Here is a 22,470-nt window from a genome sequence, read left to right as displayed (position 1 = left end):
GTCAGCAGAGATGGTGCATGTTGATTTCACGTATTCACTTCTCTTCCTCCCCTCTGGGAATTCTGTACTTGCTTCACTTTTTTTGTTGTTAAAAATAAAAAGGAAAGAAAAGGCAGCTCCTTCTTGTTCTGTGCTCAGAGATCCTCAAGGGCAGTCTGTACCTTCTGGCTCCCCTGAGCGTGGCGAATGGCTGAGGGTCAGGAGGGGGCAGGAGGGATGGCGTCTCTCACCTTTCCTCTCTGGTGCTTCCTTCTGCATCCCAAATCTAAGAAGTTGAGGCAGCCACAGCAGCGGGTCTTCCTCTTTTCCTCTGCCCTGCTGCCAGGCCCGGCTTCCTAGGACCCTGGCTTTCTTATGTGCCTCCACTCCTCAGGAAGCTCACACTTTCCGTGTGTCACGCAAGGCCTCGCACAGGAGCTCACTTTGACTCACAGGCACATTCTCTCGCTTCACTCAGGCTCTCCTCACTGCCCCCTGAATAGACCATCCTCATGCCTTTCTAGAATGCCCTCCCTCCTCTCTCCCTGTCTACACCCACTCCAGAGAGCCTTTCTCCAGGGGACAGCTCTTTGCTGGTCCTGTTATCTTGTGTGCTGTCTGTCTCTCTGCTTTGGGCTTCTCTAGGTTCAGACTGGAATGGAGGTAGAAAGCTGGTCTTTTCAGCTAAATTGTGAGCTCCTTGAGGCCTGTAGCCATGTCTTCCTCATCTTTGTATCTTCCAGGATGCTTGCTCAGTCTCCTGCCTGTGATGAACGCTCTATTACAAATGCATGGTTTGTCCACTGGGAGCGGGAGGAGGACGGCTGCTGTCCGGCTAAACCTGTATCCTATAGCTCCTCTCCCAGCTCTGTCCAGGCGGCCTCCTTTCATGGGCTGGCCTCCTGTCTTGCACACTTCGTTCTCCCTGCACCCGCTCCCTTTGTACAGTCCTGTAAGGTGACTCAGGGCCAGCTCCTTGGGGACTCATTGCCAGTCATCGGTCCAGTGGCACCGCCCTGAGCACACCTCTCCCTTTTTCCCCCTTACTCAGGGTCCTTTCTCTAATGACTTCTCATCAGGATGTGCAATTTCAGGTTCCCTGTTACGCTTTTAGATTCTGTCTGTTAGACTGGAAGACTCCCAAGGGCTGGAACTAGATTTAGAGCCCCAGAGAGTAAAGAACACCGGCTTGGAAAGCACAGTTTGCTTATCTGTAAAATGGGGGAGATAACCACACCTTATCTTGTAGGGTTGTCATGAGGATTCTGTGAGTTACTGCCAGTGAAGCTTGGTGCCCGGGATATAATGCGGACTTAGAAATCTGAGTTGCTCTTATTATTTTGATATTGACAAAACTGGATGTGCTGATGGGACCTCACTGAAGCTTGTTAATGGATTAAAGAGTGGGACTTCAGCCCCCATGGGACAAGTGTGCCCAGGAGGCAGCAGAACTGTTAGAGTGGACAGCCTCCTCTTCTTCTCTACCTGCCTGTTGTCCTCCACCCCTGGCCCCCAAGCTCTCGCCTGCTGAGGAAGTCGTCACTGGCACAAATCCATTCATGGTTGGGAATGAAGGTGGAATGATCCAGGGACAACGGCGAGGCTATTCTCACTGAAAAAGGCGTGAGTTAGGGAGAAGAGAAATGAAAAAATTAGAGGGGGCCAGCCTGGGAGGGCCCTTGCTGACACCACGTGCCCATCTGAGACTAGTAACCACAGCCCCTTACATTTGCTCCCCGCTCACAGTCCTGGGACTGTTGTCACATGTGCCAGCTCGCTCTACTCTCACAACACCTCTAGGGGGAGGCTCTATTTTTTTTTTATTATTATTTTTTTTATTGAGTTATTGATAGGTTACAATCTTGTGAAATTTCAATTGTACATTAATGTTTGTCAGTCATGTTGTAGGTGCACGACTTCACCCTTTGTGCCCACCCCCCACCCCACCTTTCTAGGAGGAGGCTCTATTAATCCCCATTTTTAAGAGGAGGAAATGGGAGCTCAGAAAGGCAAACGACCTTATCCTTGATCCACAGCTCAACACTGAGCTAAGAGTGGAAAACGGTCTCCTGACTCCCGTCCAGCTGGTAAACGCTGCTCCCTCCTGAATCAAAGAAGTAATGTGCGAATGAAGTGGCAGCCGGGAGCCCTCGGAGCCGCGGAGACTGAAGAGGATAAAAGGGGTGGGGCTCTGTCAGCTCCTCACCTGTAGACAGCACCCCGGGACTGCTGTGCCCAACCAGGAGAGAGTAGGCTGCTGTGGCTGTGACACACACTAGGTTTCAATTCTGGGCTGCCCAACTGCCTGGCGAAGGGGCTCGGGACAGTAACACCTCGGCAGGTCCCTTTGAGGAAGCTGAGCCGCCCCCAGAATCGCAGCGCTTGCAGCCTCGGATGCAGGCCTGGCTCCGAGCCAGTGACAGCAGTGCGGGGCCACCGCAGCAGACTTGTGATGAGGGTCTTGAAGTCTCTCTGGTGAAATAAATGTGCCCTTCCCCCATGGCTATAGCCAGTTGTGGTAGCTCTGTTCCCACCCGTCGCCTTGGTGATCATGGTCCTTCTGTCTTCCTGACTAGACTGTGTGTGTCTGCAGGGCAGGGAGCAGCACACCTCCTGTTTCCTCAAGGCCTGGCCCCCGCTCAGCACACAGCAGGTGTGGAAGAAGTGTCTGATGGGATCCAAGGAGGACATTTCACACTCACCCCAGGGGGGGCATGAACACTTCTATCCAGCCACCCCTGTCGAGCGCCTCCCAGAGGCCAAGCCCGGCGTTAGGTGCTGGGGATATATAGCCTAGGCCCAGCTCTCGGGTGCTCTCAGCAGTCTCTTGCTGGTGGCGGAAAAGAGAGGTGGGCTCTTCGCCCCTAAGTCTTCTGGTCTTTGTTTGCCAGCTGTGGTCGCCCCAGGTCGGCGGTGCAGACTTCTGCACAAGCCCAGGTGACGCGGCCCCAGGTGCAGTGTTTCACGGTAGAATGAAGGGCTCCTCCTGGATGTTCCCAAGCCCCTAGCAAGAGCCTTCTTCATGCGGTTTCCCTGACCAGCCCCTTCCGCCCAGTCCTCAAGGGAGGGGACCCGAGGCTGTGTCCAGGAGCACTCCTACATCACCCTTGACATGGGCAGGATGTGGAGGGGCAAGGCAGGACCCCGCTTCGGCCACCTACTCTTCTCAGCCCGGCAGCGTCCTACCCGGGAACGCGGGGGCGGGGGGCTCGCGCAGCTGCAGGAGCCTCGCGGAGCGGCGCGTGCGTGCGCGCGGAGGGGGCGGGGAGGGCGGCGCGCGCACCACCGAGGCCTCAACCGCCTTTCCCACACCTCGCGCCTCCCCTGCGGTTCCTTCTCCCTGCGCACCGTAGCCAGACCCACGTGTGCAAAAGCGTGGTGTGCGTGTGTGGGTGTGTAGCCGGGAGACCGTATGCCTCGGGTCGGACAGGCCGCCGGGTGCACAGGGGGCGGCGGCCAGCTCGACAGTGGCCGCGCTTCTTTCACTCTCCAGTCCTCCCCAGACCTTTCCTCTGGCTTCTTTCGGTCTCTGGTACCTCCAGCCGTTCCCCTTCTCTCACTGCCTCCTTTTCTCCGATAGAAGAGACCAGCGCCTTCCGATGAAGGTTCTGGTTCACCCCCAGCTCCAGAGCCCTTGACATTTAGCGAGGGTTCTCAGTGCACTTGTATAGGCACACAGCAGAACGCTAATCCTATTAAAGATATTGTGTCATTGGGGAGGGGGGAGGCTGCCTCCCCCTGGGCAGGCCTGGCGCTCATTGGTCGAATGCAAAGCAGGGGGCGGGGCCGAGGGCCCGGGGAGGGGGCTCCGGGCGATTTCGGAGTCGGGAGTCTGGGCTGGGATTTCGCAGGGAAAGCCCAGCGGTTGCAGCTGCGGCGGATCCCTCGGCTCTGCCTGCTGCGCGCCCGGGCCGCCCAGGGCCGGCGAGCAGCTCCGCCAAGTCGTGGGGCGAGGGGGCGCGGAGCGCCCGCAGAGTGGTCGGGCTCAGCGCTGGGGCTGGGCTGGGAGAGGTGTGCCCGGGGAGCCTGGATCCCGGCGCCCTTGCCCCTCGCGTGGAGCGGCCGGTGCACCCGGGAATCAAGCTGACGCTCTGGAAAGAGAAAGCCAATTGCAGCCTCCCCAAAGACGCTAAGTTACGCAGGCGAGCCGGTTCCCAGAGAGCGTTCTCGAGCGCGCGTAGAGCCGAGCCGCACCGCAGAGCCCTCCCGAGCCAGCCGGCTTCGAGCGGGGCGCCGTCCGAGAGGTAGCGGCCCCTGAGCTCGGGGTCTGGTCCGGAGTGCGCCCGGATACAGAGAGGGGGCGTGCAAGGCTCCGCCGGCCCGCCTGCAGCCCGCGTCCGACTTAGGCGCCCCCTCCGTCCCACTCCGGGAGCGATGCCCCCCGCCCCTCGCGCCCCCCGGGAACGACGCGAGCATGGAGAAGTCGAGTAGCGAGGATTCTTCGATCCACCGGAGTCCATCTTTGGATAGCAAGGACTCGGACTTTGCCAAGCCGTCCACCTCGGGCCGCCCGTTCGGCCGCGGCTTCACGGCCGGCGCTTTCTACGGCACCGCGGGCTCCCGGGGCCAGAGCCGCGCCGAGGCCGGCGTTAAGACTGACAAGTACAATGCACCCAAGGGCAGCAAGTACGTGGTGTTTTACCTGGACCTGTCCTTTGTTTTCCTCCTAGAATTTAAGAAGTGCAACATGGCCAGGGGCTGCCTCTGCTGCTTGAAGTACATGATGTTCCTCTTCAATTTGATATTCTGGGTAAGTCCTTCCGTTTATCTCTCCCTTTGCCTCCTCTTCTCTTCTCTGCTGTGCTAATAGCGCGATACCCTCTTCCTCTTCCGTGCTGCATTGCTCCTCTCTCTGCACAACGGTAAGTGGGTTTTTAAAAAATCGTGTTCTCCCGTCTGTCATGCATCTTTCTCTTTCTTTCTCTCTTCCGCGGCTGAATGGAGGCTCCAACTTGTGTGTCTTCCAGGAGAGACTTCCTCTACTCCTAGGAGCTCTGGCAAAGTTTGCTGCCGGCTCCTTCCCCCTAAGAAACCCATGCTGGAAGTGCCTCCAGCAGGGTCCTCTGCAGAAATAGGTGTGGGCAGAATTTTTAACAGCTGTGCCCGAGTTGAAGACAGGCGCAAATGTGGATGGTTTTCTGAGTTTCTTGTGCTCCCCCTGGATACACAAGAATACAATCTGCAGCATTTTATGGGCGTGAGATGGGGGAGCGGTAGAGGTCACCGCCTCCCGCTCCTTTCAGTGGATCCCACGAAGAGGAGCAGGAGCCCCTGTCCCGAGCAGAGGGACTCGCTGGCTGGCCTGCAGCTCTGCCCCTGGTTAGGGCTTGCGTGGAGGAGGGTGTGGGAGGGATGCTGCCATCCCGTGGTAGGCAGCTGCTTTTGAGGGATTGCAGTGGACTGGGCAGGGAGCAGGCTGGCCATGTGTTCCCGCAGGGACGCCAGCTCTCCAGTCTGGGGCCCCAGAGACTGGAAGGGACGAAGGGAGACAGTCAGGAGTGCCCCCATCCTTGGTAAGAGGTTCTTTTCTAGGGAGGGTGTCGGTGGGTAGGGCAGCATGGATTTGTTCTCAGTGCTCTGTGATGCTGGAGGCCATGGGTGTGCGCCCGCACATGCACGAGAAATGCTAGTTAGGCACTTTGAAAACTTCTTCAATTCGTGTCTAATTGTTCCTTTGCTCCAACTGCTTTCTCTGCCTTTGTTCACCAGAGCCCAGATGTAGTCCTCACAGATGTTTGGCTCTGCCCCAGGGCCTGGCCTCCAGCCTGCTGGAGGCTGTCAGCGGCCTTGGTCCAGGAGGTGCACTGAGGTGGGAGGGCCACTCACAGCGCGGTTGGTGGAAGCTGTTATGCTTGGGTGTTCAACACTTGTGTGAAGTGACCCGCTTTAACTGGAAAACTTTTTTGGGTGGGTGTGTGGGAGGGGATGGCTTTTCCCACAGAGGGGAGAGCTCAGGGGCAGGTGGGAAGAGGGGTGGGTGTTCGTCTGCATTAGCTTTGTGTGTGACCTTGGCCAGGCAGCTTTACCCCGTCAGTCCTGGATCTCCTTTCTAGTCCAGTGGGGTCAGCCTCGTGTCCTCACCTCGTTAGTTATGGGACCTCCTGCATCCTTGCCCTCTCTCTGGGGAGGGAGTCCCTTCCCCAGGGGGGCACGGGCTGTAGCCTCTCTGCTGAGGAGCCTGGTCTGAGACCTTTTGAGTTGGATTTCCCCAGATGTCTCCATGGTCTGGGGCCCTCCAGCCAATGCTGTCAGGACATTACCTGTCCTGTGGTGAGGGTTTTGTGGAACCTGGGGCAGAGCCATTGGAATATCAAGAATGACTTTGTGGCCGCCTTTGGGCAAGTGCTCCTGGTCTCTGACTCATTGACCAGCATGACTCCGCATCAGCCAAGTGCTGGTGTGTATTTCCCTGGTGCCTGTTGGTTTACACTAGTGCTGCCCTTTCGTTGTGTACAGCTTCCCTCTCTGCCCTTGTTCGTAGTCTCAGCCTACTTTCTGCCTTGCCCCACTCTGCGCATCTGAACACTTACTAGAAAGACCCTCCTGGGGATGCCCAGTGTCTTGGCCAGTACCTCCCATTCAGCAGTGCTCCTCCCCACCCCCACCTCGCCACCTGCTGGCCGGAGTAGGTATAACTGCTTGTGGCTCCTTTCTTCTCCAGGATCTTCCCAACTTGGTTTGGGGACCTCCTCACAGGCTAGAACAGTGGTCTGCGCCCTGCACATAATAGGCACTCGTTAAATGTTTGTGAGTGAATGATGGAGAGTGAGAGCAGTAATCCATCTGTTAGTATGTGGTAGGGATTCCCAAGTCCCACTCGATCGAGAAAAGAAGTTAGTTCTCAAACTTGCCTGCGGTGAAGGCTCTCCTGGCACCTTGCTGTGGGGGGGGCAAGCAGCTCCTCCCACCTTCCCTTCCAAGCCTGGCAGAGGTAACGCGCTGATCAGGGAAATGGCCTTCCTTTATGGTCTGTAGTGAGAGAACTCGCTGTCTCTTCCTAATTAGAAGGCACCTACCATCACTCTCTTACCAGGCAAGGAGCTGCTCTCTCCTAGTCTCTGACTTTTCTGATTACTTAATATTTTCAGAATTCTCACGCTACGAGCTGAGAAAAATTGAGTTCTTTTATGCTGGTAGCGTATGAGATGATGAAATAAGACCTTGGGAAAGATGGAACAGATGCTTGTGTGTGTCTGAGCATTTGCCACGGTGTTTCTTGGGAGGCAGAGGAGCAGGTGTGGTGCGTGTTAGCCAGCCTTGGTCATGGCGTGTCACTGTGCTCCCCTTCACCAAAGACCTCCTGCAGCCACGTGCTTCCGCTGACCTGGGAGAAGGAGCAGAGGAAAGAGCCACGTGAGAAGAGAAAGAGTGAAGTGCTTGGGCCAAAGGCAGGTAGGGTTGGTGGGGAGCAAGTGGGAGGCCTCTTCTGCTTTCCACTGCGCACAGGGAGGGGGGCAGGAGGCGAGAGGGTGGGCTGAGGAGGTGTGCAGGGCTGGTCAGAGCCTGAGCCCTCGGGGTTCCAGAGCAATTGTTAGGAATTACAGAGCTATCAGTTTTTCCAGTCTCATGGCTCAGATCCAAACAGGAGGCTTTTCTGAGGCATTAGAGTTGAACCCCAGACCTGCAATCAATAGATGGAGAGCGTCCCATAGATCCTGGAGTCTACCTGGGAGCTCTCCAAACTAGCCGCTGCCATCACACCCCCTGCCTCCTCAGAGCACTGGGAGGATTCCCGGCGGAGGAGAGGTGCAGCTGGCCTACGCTGCAACCCCGCACAGGCATGAGTCCCTGGTCCCTTGCCACTGGGTGGAGCTTCTAGGGGATTGGTGTTGGTGAGGGCCTGGTGATATCACTGGGTGGGAGGCAAGGCTGTGTGCCCAGTGCTCCTCCCCTGTACCAAGAAAAGGGCAGGTGCCTTACAGGCTGCTGGGCACCCGCCTGCTGGGGGAGGGGTGGTGTCCAGGTCTTCTCCTGGCACTGCTAGCTTCAACTAGATGGTGCTAGCCATGTTGGCAGCCAGGGCAGCATTTCTGAGGGCCTGATGTAGATGGTGGGGATAGAGGAGTGGAGACTCAGTGGTCATGCCTGACTGAGTCCCGCCTCCTCTTTCCCCCACATACCTCACCGTGATCCTGAGGGCCAAAGAGAAGCTGGCTTCTTGGTGGATAGGAAATAGGAGGCCTGCATTGGGACAGAAGTTTCCCCATGCTGAGGGGCCTGTCCACCAGTGGTCAAATGTACCCCAAGATATTTCTCCCAGCGGTGGAAACCACTGGAGCTTTTCCCTCACTGAGCCTCATCTCGGTCCTCCTGGGGCTGTCGGGTGGAATGTTCCAGGTAGAGATAAGTGAATCTAAGCCCCTGCAGGAGGGCAAAGGAGGTTCAAAGCTCTTAACTCTGAGTAGGGGAGAGAGAGAGTATAGGGCTGGGCTCTGAGTGCTGGGGGCCTGTTTCCGCCTTCTCAGGATAGCACATTGTCATCCCAGCCCAGCTCCTCCCAACCCGGATCAAGCTCCTGTCTGATATGGAGGGCCTAGGGTTGCTGGCATAATTGCTACTCAGGATGATGGTCACTTTCCATGCTTGCCAGCAGAGCTGTCCCATCACTTCAAATCATGGCTGGCAGAGCAGTGATATTTGGCCCCACTGGAAAGTCTCTTTTTTGTGGATCACTCCCTTCGTAAAGGCCAATTAGCTGAAGAGACAGTGTCCAGTGTGCCTACCAGAGCAAGGGAAAGGTTGTTGCAGGGCTGCCACGGCCAGGGTGCTGGGTAGGGCCCCTGACTACCCGCTAAGTGGGTCAGGCCTTGGCAGCCCAGCCCCTCTCAGACTGTTCCCTTGCGCTCTGGATGCAGGCAGCTCGGTTAAGGCTGTCTAGCCACGTTGGAGACACGTGTTCAGTACAGGCTCGGCAGCCTTGTCAGGGTCTTCATGGCTCCCTGTTGGTCCGTGGTGCCCGGGACTGGGGTCCATGCACAGTCTGTGCTGGACGGCCTGGGATGTCCTGGGGAGTCTGGCAATGGAACTGGTACGTGGACAGAGCGTTTTGGGCAGGGAGCTGGGGTTCAGACCTGGCTTCTCTGAGTAGGAGCTACAGGGTGAGCGGAGCAGCCGGAGGCGCTGAGAGGCTTCCGGAAGTGCTCAGGTGTGAGGCGCCGTATCCCCAGAGGGCCGCTAAGAGCAGATCTTTGGGGTGGATCAGGCATGGCTCTGCTGGGGGAAAGGGGGCACGTGGAGGGCCTGGCCGATGCTCCGAGACCCTGGAATGTGTCCATGAGGGAATGCCAGCTCTGTGTTCGCTTCCTTTCCAAAGCATTAAAAATTAAACTTCCTTGTCTTAATATCTATTTTTAAATCATGTCAGAGCCAGCATTGGTGTCAGTCAAGAGGGGGCTGGGAGGAAGAGGGTAGAGAAGAGCAGGTCGCGGCTAAAGCAGGGTGAGTGCTGTCTCTACCTTGAGGAAAGGGCTGCGGCTCGGTCCTCCATCCTGCAGGGCCCCATGAAGAGCACAGAAGGTGCTGAGACACCTTCTGGGGATGGGGCGCCTTGCCCTCCTCCTGCTGTGCCCCCGTGCCTGGCTGCCCTTGGCTGAACTTGGCGGCGGGCGCTGGGGCTTACTGGGCTGTTGGGGTCCGAATTGAGTCCGTTCACTCATGCCACAACTATTTACTGAATGCCCGCTGCGTGCGCAGGAGCCTGCAGTTGGTGAGGACGGGCTGACTGGGCTCGCACAGGGCGGATCAGCTTTCTCGGGGCAGGAAGTCGCGCAGTGGAGAGGTCAACTGGCTCGTCCTCCACCGAGCATTTGAACACAGGGCTGCCGAGGGAGGGGTTAGAGCAGGCCCACCCCCAGCATTCTCGGGAAGGGCAGCAGCAGGCCTGGACCCAGCATCCGGGGGCCTGACTTGACTTGTGCTTTCCTTCCCCCACCCAGATGGTGGCTATCTGAGTCTCCCTTTCTGAAAGAGAAAGGGCAGGAAAAAACAGCCTTGTTTCTTTTGGAGTTTCTTAGTTTGAAAAAAAAAAGGAATTAATGAATTATATGTCTTTTCTGTTTCTTCTCTTGAAAGAGCCGATTGGATGCTTTGTGGCTAGTGTGCACTTATTGAGCACCTGCTGTAAGCCAGACCCTTGAGCTGCTCCGAGTCCCAGGGCGGAGTTAGACACATAAACAGATAGTTGTAGAGCTTCTTAGTAGAGTACTTAATCCTGCCTGGTAGAGACAAGATCCACAGATAACAGAGTAGAACAAGTGACGCCTGGATCTTGAGGGATGAATGGGAGTTTGCTGGATAGATGAGGATGGGGGTGCAGGCAAAGGAGAAGGGTAGAGAGAGGTCGGGACAAGTTGATCTGGAGCCTGTGCCGGCGAGCTTGCAGCCCAGTGGGAGAGACAGAGCCCCCTGCACGTGTGAAGTGGGCTGGGCACAGAGAAACAGAGAGTTTTATCAGAGTGGGTGGTGTTCCCGGGGTGTTGAGTTCAGCACGGGCTCTGAGGACGGGGCGGCCCTGCCTCACCGTGAAGTAGTGCCAGTGCTTGGGGGTACTCTTCAGTTTGTCTCATCGCTCTGCGGGAAGGGTATTTTGTTTTTCTGGCGGTGCCCACCGTGACAGGTCTTGCTGTGTCGCTCGGGCTGCAAGCTGTTGCCGTAGGTAATCCAGCTTACACTGATGCCCGTTCTCTCCCGCTTCCGGCCTCTGCCTCCCAGCTGCGATATGCCCGCTTACTTGGTTGCAGTTAGGAAGCTTTGAAGCTGCGCTAAGCCCGTCGGGCAGAGTTAAGTCTTCTGGGCCAGCTTTGTCCCCGCTCACATTTGAAAGCTAATCTGCCGGCAGAAGTGGTGGGGGGTTGGGGCAGGGACGTTAAAAGTGGCACATGGTTGGGAGGGTGAGCGGATCTGCAGTGGTGGGGTGCGGGGCAGAGATGCGGCTCTCGCCACTCCTCCTTCTCCAGCCAGTCAGGGACTCCAGGTGGCACTGAAGTCTGTTTAACTCCGTGAGTCCGGATTCCCTTCAGATGGGCTCTGCCTTCTCTTTCTTTGGGCACAGCAGGCTTTGCTGGCTCTCAGGAGACCTGGAGAAGCCCTTGGAAGGGAAGGCCGCAGGGTTTGAGATCTTCTCCCTTGCATTGGGGAGCTTACTGCACTGGTAAGGGGGTCCCTGTTTTACTGGCTGATGGGGGTGACTGGCTAGGGAGAACAGAGACATGGCTTCAGCCTTTGCAGAGCTTTCCGTCTGCTCCGCGAGTTCTTCACTAGGGTGTAGGTTCAAATCAACTAGGCAGCTTTTTTTTTTTTGGCTGAGGAAGATTCACCCTGAGCTAACATCTGTGCCAGTCTTCCTCTATTTTTTTGGCATGCCTCTACAGTGTGGTTGGTGAGGGGAGTAGGTCTGCACCCAGGATCTGAACCTGCAAACCTGGGCCACTGAAGCAGAGCGCACGGAACTTTAACCACTTGGCCACAGGGCTGGGCCCAACCAGGCAGCTTTTCACATGAACAGAGGCCATGCCCCCACCCCCTTACCCACTGACCTACTGAGTCCGAGTCTGCAGGAATGAGGCCTATGTTATGAAGGTTTCCTTAACCTCTTGGTGTGTGACAGTTATCAGCTGCCTTACAGGGCTGTGATGAGGCCCTGATGAGGTGATAGGTGCATTATGTGGGTATACTGCTGTGCAGAATGCCTGGCATGTTGGACTCAGTGACTAGTACTGCGGTGTTATTGCTGTGGGACTCAGTGACTGGTACTGCGGTGATTATTGCTGTGGGACTCAGTGACTAGTACTGCGGTGATTATTACCATGGGACTCAGTGACTAGTACTGTGGTGATTATAACTGTGGGACTCGGTGACTAGTACTGCAGTGATTATTACCGTGGGACTCGGTGGCTAGTACTGCAGTGATTATTTCCGTGGGACTCAGTGACTAGTACTGCAGTGACTATTACTGTGGGACTCAGTGACCACTACTGTGGTGATTATTACTGCACTTCCTGCAGAGGGAGCAGTGAACAGGTAGAAAGTTAGATGCCCGGGGGCTGGAATGGCAGTGCTGGGCAGGGCTCTGGGGCCCTGGAAGGAGGCCAGATGTCTCTGGGCTGGGGCCTGTTCTAAATGCCTCTGCTCTTAGGATATGTGGGAGATATGGGGAGGCAGGGAGGTGCAGGCAGATGTGTTGGAGTGGAGGGTGGAGGGGAGGGACGTGGTCTCAGACCCCAGGGCCTGCAGCAGCACCTGCCATGCTGCACACTCACCTCCAGCCTCCCCATCAGGGCGGCCGACACCCTTTCCTGTCTCCCTTTGTTCCTGTGCAATGAATGAGGCCAGAGCAGGCCAGCTGGGGTGCTGGGCGTATTGCAGGGTCCCCAGGGGCCCTCTGCCTGGGGTGCTCCGAGGACGGGCCACTCCCTCTGGCACACTTGGTGTTGGACTCTGCTGGGCAGCTTGGCCTGTGACCTGAGCTGACTGAAATATGGGACCTGCAGGGCTCCAGGTCCAGGTCACTTTACCAACTAGAAAAATGGTCACTTAAAATTTTTTCAAATTGTGAAATATATTGTTTGTAAATTTATGTAATTAAAAAAATTATATAATGAACATATACCTATTATGTGGTTTGAGAAGTAAAACATTAGCTGTACCCATGCAGCCTGTGTGTGTTCCTCTGTGAGCACGCCCCCACCGTCTTCCCCAGAGAGAACCATTATCCTTACATTTGCATTAAGTATATTTCTTTATAGTTTTTCCGCATATACAGGCCTCCTTAAACACCCCATCATTTGATTTGGCTTGTTTTTAAACTTTTTATAGATGGAATCATTCTGAATTTTTTTAATTCAGTGTTGTGTTTATTGGTTCATTCAAGTTGACACATGTGGCCAGTAGCGTTCCTCCGTATCCCTCCGTGGTATTCCACTCTATGAATGTGCTGCAATGTCGTCTTCTGGTGATGGGCATTTGGGTTATTTCCTTCTTTTTAAACATGCTTCTGTGAACATTCTTGTGCAAGTCTTTCCTGTACATTTGTAAGAGTTTCTCTAGGACAGCGCTTCTGGAAGGATCCGTGAAGGACCAGCTTTTTTCCTTCTGATTCTCAGACATGACCCTGCTGTGCATGGCCAGTACACAGCGCAAACCCCAGGCGACTCACCTACGTCCAGATGAGTTCATTGATCATGCGCTTGAATGTTCTGGCAATATCAAATGCTGTAAAGCTCCTAAGCATCGCGTTTCCATGGACCACACTCTGAGGAGAACTGCTTGAGGGTGCGTAGCGAGGAACGGCGTTGCTGGGTTTTAGGATGTGCGCACTTTAGCTTTGCTAGTTAAAGCCATATTGTTTTCCAAAGTAGATGTATCTGTTGACATTTCCACCAGTGGAATGTCAATAGAAAATGGAAAGTTTTGGGCATTCTCCTATATGGTGGGTGTAAAATACTATATTATATTTTTAATTTGTATTTCTCTGATTACTAGTGACATCTTTTTATAGGCTTGTTAGCCATTCTTTTCTGTGAATGTCTGTTTATGATTTTGTCCATTTTTCTGTTGCATTGTTTGCTTTTTCCTACTCGTTCTTAGGAGTTTTATTTATGTTTTGGATACTAATGTGCCATTGATGGAGCACAAACACAGGTGACAGCTTCCAGTTTACAGCTTGTCTTTCCACTTTCTTCATGGGGTCTTTCAATAAACAGGACCCTACATTATTTTAATATAGTCAGGTTTTCAGTCTCTTTTCTTTGTTATATTGTACTTTTTATGTATTAAGAAATACAGACTAGCTCATATGCATCTTTATATGCTTAGTAATAGAACAGTGCTTGTCACAACATAATAGGCATTCATGAATTTATGAATGAATGGGTGAATGATTAAAGGTGAATTTGTATATTTATTTCTGAAAGTTTTTCTTTTGACATTTAAGTCCTTAACATATCTGTGAGTTATATTGTGTATGATGTGAGGGAGGGCTCCGATTTCTTTTTCCCCATGTACACATCAGCTGTCCTAGCTCCACTGAGTGGCTTGTTCCCTTTTCCCTGTTGACCTGTAAGCCACCCCTGTCTTCTCCATTGCACTATTTGTGTCGTCCCTCTGCCACATTGTCTTAATTACAACTTTATAATAAATCTTGACGTCTAGTGGGGCAAATCCTCTCATCTTTTGCTTTTTCGAGAACATTTTGGCTGTTCGTGGCCCTTTGTTCTTTTGCATAAATTCTGAAATCAATTTGTCTAGTTTCACCAAAAATCAACTGATCAATCAGTCAGCCCCCACACCCTGTTGGTGTTCTGGTTGGCATTGCGTTGAATCTTCAGTGGACAGGCGAGGGTTCTGTCTGAGTGTCCGTTTGTGACCATCAGCTGTACTCCAGTCGTGTCCTTCTGTTCGTGGACGTGGCATGCTCCACGTGTTAGGCCTCCTCTAACCACTTTCTGTGAAGTTTATAATGTTCTCCACGAAGGTCTTGCGCTTCTTGTTATGTAGAAATCTTCGTCCTTTGCCACCACCACTCTCCCCTCAGAGTTCAGCAGAACTCCTGTGCAACAAGGACAGAGAAGGCTGTAGGCCCAGGGGACGCCTGCAGCCCTCCAGCCGCTCCTCATCGTGGTGTGGTGATGCCGAGGGACAGTTGGTCAGGCACGGTGCCGGGCACTTGTTGCCTTATCCACTCTGCAAGCACCTGATGGGGACAGGTGCGATTCTTCCTATTTTGCCTCGAGAAGATGGAAGCTCTGAGAGGTTAGGGATTTTGCCCCAACCTGCTGAGCTGGAAAGTGACAGAGCCGGGATTTGAACCCAGGGCAGTCAAACCCCAAAGCCCATGTTCTTTCTATGACTGTCTCTGGGAAGTCCTTCTGATCCAGCCCCTTCCCCTGCTGACTTTAGATTGTGCTTTTCTTGGATCTGTCCTTCCAGTTTAGGGCAGCGTAGCCCTGTGAGAACAGGACCAGAGTTATGCATATTTGGACACAATTCAGGTGACGATTTGTGCCTTCCTTCCCCCGGTCCCAGCTGCAAACAGAAGTGCGTTAGGAGGTGACCACCCAGCGATTAGTGGGGACTTCCTCAGCTCAGTGGATGGTCAGTTGTGTACAGTATGAGTTTCCTGATCTGTTATGAGAGTACCCCAGCTTTTACGAGAGTGACCCAGACTGAAAACCATTTTTTTTGTAGCCTCCCAACAGCATGACCCTGAATATCGTGCTATCGTGCATTCTACTTGCCTCATATGGCAGAGTGTACTGTTCTAACCATATGGTCCTGCTTTTATATTGTGTGTCTTGTTCCCCACTCTGCAAGCATCCTCTAGGCACTTTAAATCCGCTCAGCTACCATGAGCAGACAGTGGTCTCTGTGTGTAGATGAGGACACTGAGGCTAGTGGCATTGTCCCCAAGGCCATGAGCAGGAGCAGGTGAGTATTAGGTGCTTCCGGGCAGGCTAATAGTGGGATGCCCCTTGCAGATGCTGCTCTTTAAATGATGCTTGAGGTTTATGTGAAGGAAAGGCTCAATGCTGTGGGATAGCCATATGGGCCTCCACCTGGAATATGCCACTCAGCCAGACAGGACCCCTGCAGCCACCCATGCTCACTGCCTTGGAAGGTGGCTCTGTGACCATCTGTCTTATTCCAGCAAACCCCTTGTGGGTGTCCCCCGGCCTTAGTGGTCCATTAGTGTGTTCCTTCTAGCCACATGCAGCACTCTCCTGAGGACTCTGGAAAATACCATCACCTCCATTGCATTCGTTTCCGGTGTGCCGAGGACCATGAAGTTTAGTGTCCTGGCACTCGGCTTACCATTTTGCTGTTACCGGTTCTGGGTAGGCCCTTGGTGTAGGTAGTTATTACTTGGTCACTCTACGATGATTAAGGAAGCCTTGGAAAATTCTGACACTCCGTGCCTCAGTTTCCCTTTTTTTTTTTTCATGAGGAAGATTGGCCCTGAGCTAACATCTGTTGCTAATCTTCCTCTTTTTGCTTGAGGAAGATTCACCCTGAGCTAACATCCATGCCAGTCTTCCTCTTGTTTGTATGTGGGTCACTGCCACAGCATGGCTGCCAACAAGTGGTGTAGGTCTGTGCCTGGGAACTGAACCCTGGTCACTGAAGTGGAGCATGCTGAACTTAACCACCCAGCCCTCAGTTTCCCTTTCTGTGGGGAGTTAAAAATTAAGTGAGATGGCCTGGAAAATGCTTCTGGCGTGAGGGAGAAGTGTGAAGAGTCAAGGAAAGAGGGAACGTGTGGTTGGGTTTGTCCTCTGGCAGAAGAGACAAGGGAGCAGGGGTTTAATCGTATTTCTCTCTGTGTCAGAGCTTGAGGGGGGCTGCCAGCTGATCACAACAGAACTCCCCAAACTCCTCTGCTTGGTCGTGTGGCAGTCTGGGTCCCTCGCGTCTGACCAGGGCTCCGTGTGCCTGTGCTGCGTGGGGCAATGGTGGGTGCATTCTCCTGCCTCTGCTCACCCTCCACAGGGCAGGGGCGCCCTGTCAGAAGTCTCAGGCTGCAGGACCCCATGGTCACAGAGGGGACACGTTTGCCAGTCCAGTCCAGAAGGGATGGGGTCAGGGGGCAGTCAGAATATGTCTGTCTCTGTGTGCAGCTTCTGTGGGTGGCACAGAGGGTGGGGCAAGTTCCTGAGGGTTTTTTAAAAATTTCCTTAGCTTCCACTGGTCTGCTTCTGCACTTGCATCTTTCCCCTTAAGTACCCAAATTTTAAGTTCTCAGAGCTTCCCCAGTAAACACATGCACACATATATGTATATGTGTGCACATACGTATATAACATACATACAGTATTTATACATAAGTATGTGTGCATGTGTGTGTATATGTGTGTGTATATATAAACATTTAAAAACACATTTATAGTGTAAATTTGTATGTATATGTTTATAAATGTATGACTATGTATATTTAGCTAGATTCCCTCCAAGTGTATGTGACCCTTGCGTATAGGCTGGCATCCTCATTTTAAGCATCCCATTTCCTAGGTGGATCTGGATAAGCTGGGACTCTTAGCTTGCAAGCACTACATACCACCGTGGCTAATTTGGGAACACAGATATGTATCTACCTGTTTATCTCTCTCTCTATGAACAAATTCCAGCTGTGTTCTTTGGCATTTGGAGGGCAAATCACTTTAGCAGACATCTCTTCTTGCTGGCCTGGCTTCCTTTTCCCTTCTCTTGGTATCTGCACCCCTGTTTTTCTACCTATGGATCTTTCAGTATCTGTAAGGGATATGAGGTGAGCTCATAGGCTAGAAAGGAGAGCTGAGCAACTGGCCTCACCCAGGGACAGGAGCCAGGGCCGCTCTGGGATCCCAGCATCAGGAGCTAAGGGTGAGCTTGGTCACGTTGTCTCCATCAGGATGCATCAGCTCCTGCTGGTTTTGGCCTTTGGATCTCTCTGCTCAGGAGAGAGGGTCTGGCTGGCTCTGAGCCCCTACTTGGCTAGGGGTGAACGGAGCACCTTGATTGACGAGACCAGGCTGTGTGCACTGGGGAGGAGCAGAACTCCCCAAAGAAGAGCAGGGGTTCTGATACCAAGAGGAGAGGGAAGGGCATAAACCGTAGATGTGCCAGATGCCGCTGCTGGGATTTGTCATCCCCTGAGGTGTATCCTCCTTACCTCCTGGAGAGAGAGGTCAGGAGCAGATGGGTTGCTGAGACCCTGATCCCGCAGCTCTGGTCTGCGCAGCCGCCTCTGCGCGGGAGAGTCAGCAGCCCCGGTGTTCCTCTGATCAGATCAGCGCCTGGCTGTGCCATCTGGGGATGTCTGAGTTGCTCAGGGGTGGGTTTTCCAGGTTCCCTAGAGCCAGGGCGCCCTTGGGGGCATCTGCCAGCCAAACACGCTCACAGATCCTGGTCTGTCAGCCCCTCTCCACGCCCATCCCGGTCCCTGCCATCGTGTCTGCCGCAGGCCACCTGGTGCTCTGGGTGTGTGCTGGGCAGCGCCGTGGCCTCTTTTCAGCCTTGCTTTGGAGTTTCTTGATGTTCCTCGGTCCTGAGTCTCTGAATTCGCAAAAATGTGTTCTTAGTGACCCAGCAGTGGGTCCTGAGGTGTCCCGTGGTTCACTAACCCCGTGCTGCCCGGTGCTCTCAAGGAGCTTGCAGTCTAGTTGGGGAGAGCCAAGTGCTGCCATGACAGTGTTCAGGAGGGCAGCGTAGCCTACCAGAGAGAGCCCCCGTATGCAGTTGGCCAGACCAGGGCGAGTGCATTTTACAGACGTCCTTAAAGGCCGATCCTTGAGTCCCTCATCCTACCTCGTGAGGCAGCGGCGGCTTAGATGAATGACTGATGTCAGGGTTCCTAGGCACCGCCTCTTGCACGTAGTAGGCCTGCATAAACAGGAGTTTTATTACGTCATCCAGCGTGTTTGCCTTGGTTTCCAGGAAGTGTGGGCTCTGGGAGCACCAACGGCTCAGGGTGGGCCTGGGGGACAGGGAAGGCTCCGTGCAAGAGGTGGGACTTGAGCAGTCCTGGACAGAGGGATGGGTTTTAGCCATGCAGGGAGGACGAGGGACAGCCTTCCAGGCCCGACTGAGCAAGGTGGGGAGGCGTGTTGAGAAGGGGGAGCCTGAGGGCAGCAGGACGAGAACCAGGGGCAGGACCTCGCACTCACGTGGGCTGCTGCTGTGTGTGCAGCCCCGAGGAGTGAGATGAGCGCAGAGGAGGAGGGCCTCTGACCCGATGCACCTTGGGGTGGGCCTCTCTGGGCTGGAAGGGGAGCGTGCACTGAGCACCTGCCGTGCACTGAGCACCTGCCATGTCCCGGCACGGTGCTGAGTGCTCTCGTGACCGTGGAGGGTGGTGTCAAGACGCCCGTCCACCCTACCAGCCGTCTCTGAGCAGAGCAGGCTTTACGGTGGAGGCAGGCTCTTGGGGAGTGTTAGGAGGGCAGGAGGGGGGCTCAAGGACAGGAGGACGAGTGTTTAGCCGGGGAGAAGGCAGGGAAGGGGGAGGAGGACAGTCAGGCGAAGGGGTTCTGGACAAGCAGAGGGCATGCGGAGGTGGAGGCAGGACAAAGAAGGGGTTCTTGGAAGCCAGAGAAAGGGCCTAATGCTACTGTCTGGGACCAGATTGTGGTGGGCAAGGAATTGCTTCAGTAGATGGCCTGCTGGCTGGAGAAGACCCCTTTAATGGTGGTACTTGCCATCACCCCTGGCGGAGCGTTGAGACTGCCGGGCGGGCGGAAGGTGTGAGTAGCCCCTGAGGTTTGGAGAAGGTGGTGAATATGACCTGTGCTGGCAGACCCCACCTTCTGTTTGTAGGGCATCGAAGGAAGTGGCAGTGGCTGCGGGAAGGATCCTGAGCCTTCCGTGCTCCCTAGAGTGAGCATCGGCCCCCAGTGTGTCTCTCTGGAAGAGCAGATGTGTCCTGAGGCCTGACTGGGCCCCTGCCTGCTCAGGGCAGCTTCCCCTGCCTGTGGGCTGGAGCTCGGACCTAAATCAGAGTGACAGCTTGTCAGGCTGATGAGCTGGGCTCTGGGCGAGAGCTCTGTGATGTCTGAGCCATTTAGGACACGACCGTGACTGGGCCTGGGGTCCTGGGGCCCCGTGGGGAGGAGGTTGGGGACCCTCAGGAGGGCTGGGGTGGGGGTGAAGGAATGTTGATGCAGTGGGAAGAGCTGAGCACACAAGGTGCTTGATTTGTTACCATTTATGGCAGCCAAAGAGAACGGCATAGGCCCCCTCTCTTCCCTCCCCCTCGAGCCCCCCTTGTCTGCCCCTTTCTCAGCCTGCCTGATGGGAGGAGGGGAGTCTGTGTGAAAAGTGCATGTTTCACAGAAAGCCGCTCCTTCCCTCTGTAGAGGCCTTGGGTCTGACTCAGGAGCTGGGGGAGGAAGAGTGACAAGATGCTCAGCATCCCTCGGTTGTTTTCTCTCTTCCTCTTGGATTGAGGCGCCTCACAACTTGGGGTTTGGTGGGGCAGGGTCAGCTGGACAGCCCCTCCGGCAGCCTGAGGAATCCTGGTGTGCCCAGCCACGTATCCTCCATTTCCTCCCTGTTTCTTGAAGTGCAGGAGTCCTGCCTCTCATGTAAGACAAGCGCCAGTTATCTCTCAGCTGTGCTTGGGATCAAGGTGGCAGAGTGGGAAAGAGCAGGGGATGGGGCACAGAGACCCGAGTCCTGGTCCCAGCTGGGTTGCTGACTGGCTGTGTGACCCTGGACAAGTTACTTCCCCTCTCTGGGTCTAAGTTTCCATTTCTGGACAATGATAGACTTGGATCAGCTCCTCTCTAAGGTTCCTTCAGGCTCTCACATCCTGTGCTTTTATACATTTCTTTTGCTCCCTTTGTTTTCAAAGAGCTGACTATTCTTTAGAAACTTTATCTTCCTCTTCCTCCTAGTAGCTTTGGTAGAATGAGGGCCCAGGGGTGATTCCATTACATCTCATAAGTTGGCAAACGGAGGCAGGCGAGAGGGAGGGAGGACCCATTGGGCAGGATGGGTGTGTCGTCGGTGTGCCGGAACTTGCTGCCAGAACCTCACAGAACTGCCCGGATTCTGCTGCCTGGAGGCTCGCAGGCGGAGCAGCAGCAGCTCCGGGCACAGGAGCCCCTGGGTTCCAGGCTGGACGTTCCCCAGTGGGCTTTGACTCCGTGGACCTCAGATTCCTTGCTCAGTGGCAGGGAGAGAATCTTCCCTGTTACCCCATTTCCCACGTTCGGGCGGGGTGAGATGGAAGTCGTGGCTGGGGTCTCAGCCACAGTGGTAGGTCGGTGTCCTGTTCCCGTCACCGCCCCCCCTCCCGCCCCGCCCTACCCCCGGCTGGGAGGGCTGTCACCCCCTCAGCAGGGAATGAGGAGGCGGGCTGCTTTATTAAGCACCCACTAGGAGGAGCGCGGAGCACGTACCTTGTTTGACACACAGAACTGTAGTGGCTCCCCTCCTATTGTTAGAAGCTTTAATTGCGATTGTTCCAATTCCGCCCTCCAGCATTCATCATTAGGAAGAGCCTTCTTTTTCCTTCCTACTTCCCCCACCCCCTCCACAGTGTCTTCGCTGTTCCCTCGCATCACTGTGCCTCCCACCTCTGTCTCTCCAGGCTCTCCCTCTTCACCTCCCGCTTCTATGGGGCAGCCCCAGCCGCCTCCCGCTCCCTGCCCCTGGCTGGGACTCCCAGCTGCCTCCCCACCCAGACTCAGGGCTCCAAGCTCCCCGTTCAGTGGGTCTCCATGGTGGATTCCGGGAGCTGCCCTGGCCCTCAGCATGGTTGTGAGGACCCACACTGAGGGGTGTCGTCCACTGGAAAGCACGGCACATGTGCAGGGCGGTGTTTGTCACCCCCGGATCTCCACTGTTGCGGCTGCGTCCTCCTTTTCTCCTAGGGCCCCTGCCTCTGTCCTTTTTCCGACTCTGTCAGGACCCTGGCGAGCGAGGAAAGAACCTCGACCAGGAGCGTGGGTCCCCTCGCAGCTCTGCTATGGCTGCCCCATTAGGGCCTTTGACTTGAGTTTCCATCTGTAAAATGGCAGTGAGCCTTGGCACTGGGCTGCCAACCTGGGTGAGTTGTCGGGAGGGTGCATTGACGGTGTTCATGAGAGTTCTCTGAGGTCTGTAAAAGGTGGTGCTGGTAGAAATTGGGTTCACTGTCTTGTTTTTCCTCCTGTGACTTCCTGTTGTCCTCTCTGTTTGGTTCTGCCACCACCTTTCCGCCTTCCTGTTTCCAAGGGGGCCATGAGGCCGCATGGTGGTTTGTCCCTCCAGTCTTTCTCCAGTCAGGCAGCCAGCGTAAGTGTGTGACTAAGGATGGGATTAAGACGGGCACCCACAGGGGCTGACCCTCGGCAAGCTGCTCGTGGCTGTCCAAGAAGTGCCATGACGGGAGGGTGGTCCCTGCTTTACCTCCGCAGCCCCTTCCAGGGTTCCCGAGGTTCTGTGGGGGCTCGGAGTGGAGAAAGTGGTTTGGCCTGGTCAGAACTACAAATGCCCCTACAGATTCATCTAGGACTTCTCTCTCTCTGGCTTGTTTAGGCTCGTTCCTTCTGTCAGGAGGTTTGCTAAGATGTCCCAGGATCACAGAGAGCCGGCTCCATTGTCCCAGTGGGTGATGCATCTGACCCACTGTGTACCCATCCATCGCCCTGCCCTCCCTCAGGGTGGCTCTGGCCTCAGCTTCCTCCCAGAGTCCTGTGCTGGGAGTAAGGTCAGGCCTTGCCCCACCTGGCCTGGGGCTGGTCTCCAAGCTTGTAAGTCTGGCACTTTGATTGACAGGAGTTTGAGCAAATTTGCTTGCTTGGGGTTTATCTGCCCTGTGGGGATAGTCGCCAGCCCGGCGTGCTGTGAAAAGTCGATGGTTTCTGCTCCGACGTGGAGATCTGGAAGTAGGTTTGGAGGCAGAGCTCCCACAGGTGCCCGCATCACTGTAGATCCACACTGAGGACAGCGGGAGGTCCTTTCCTTCCCCAGAGACGTCCACACCCACCCTGGGCACGCAGACTGGTTTAGGGGAGGCTGTCTGGGGGCGGGGGTGCG

General features: G+C 54.9%; 2 protein-coding genes across 3 annotated transcripts in view; one reads left to right on the top strand and one right to left on the bottom strand.

Annotated features, from left to right (window-relative positions):
- LOC124243201 (39S ribosomal protein L32, mitochondrial-like) overlaps positions 1–3,620 on the bottom strand; it is a 103,369-nt gene extending 99,749 nt beyond the window's left edge. The window contains 2 exon segments of the mRNA XM_046668808.1: positions 2,682–2,809; positions 3,516–3,620. Of these exon segments, the coding sequence (XP_046524764.1) occupies positions 2,682–2,809; positions 3,516–3,620 (233 nt within the window).
- The window catches only part of TSPAN9 (tetraspanin 9), a 189,074-nt gene that overhangs the window by 102,878 nt on the left and 63,726 nt on the right, over positions 1–22,470 (top strand). Inside the window, exon 3 of one of the 2 annotated variants that reach the window (XM_046681300.1) lies at positions 4,650–4,729. In XM_046681300.1, the coding sequence (XP_046537256.1) occupies positions 4,667–4,729 (63 nt within the window). In that variant the 5' untranslated portion in view covers positions 4,650–4,666. Of the gene's footprint in view, positions 1–4,393; positions 4,730–22,470 lie in introns of those variants that run through there. The other variant, XM_046681290.1, reaches the window with a different exon arrangement.

Source organism: Equus quagga, chromosome 1, assembly GCF_021613505.1.
Source record: "Equus quagga isolate Etosha38 chromosome 1, UCLA_HA_Equagga_1.0, whole genome shotgun sequence".
NCBI classification, from domain to species: domain Eukaryota; kingdom Metazoa; phylum Chordata; class Mammalia; order Perissodactyla; family Equidae; genus Equus; species Equus quagga.
This window is presented reverse-complemented; position numbering and strand designations above follow the sequence as displayed.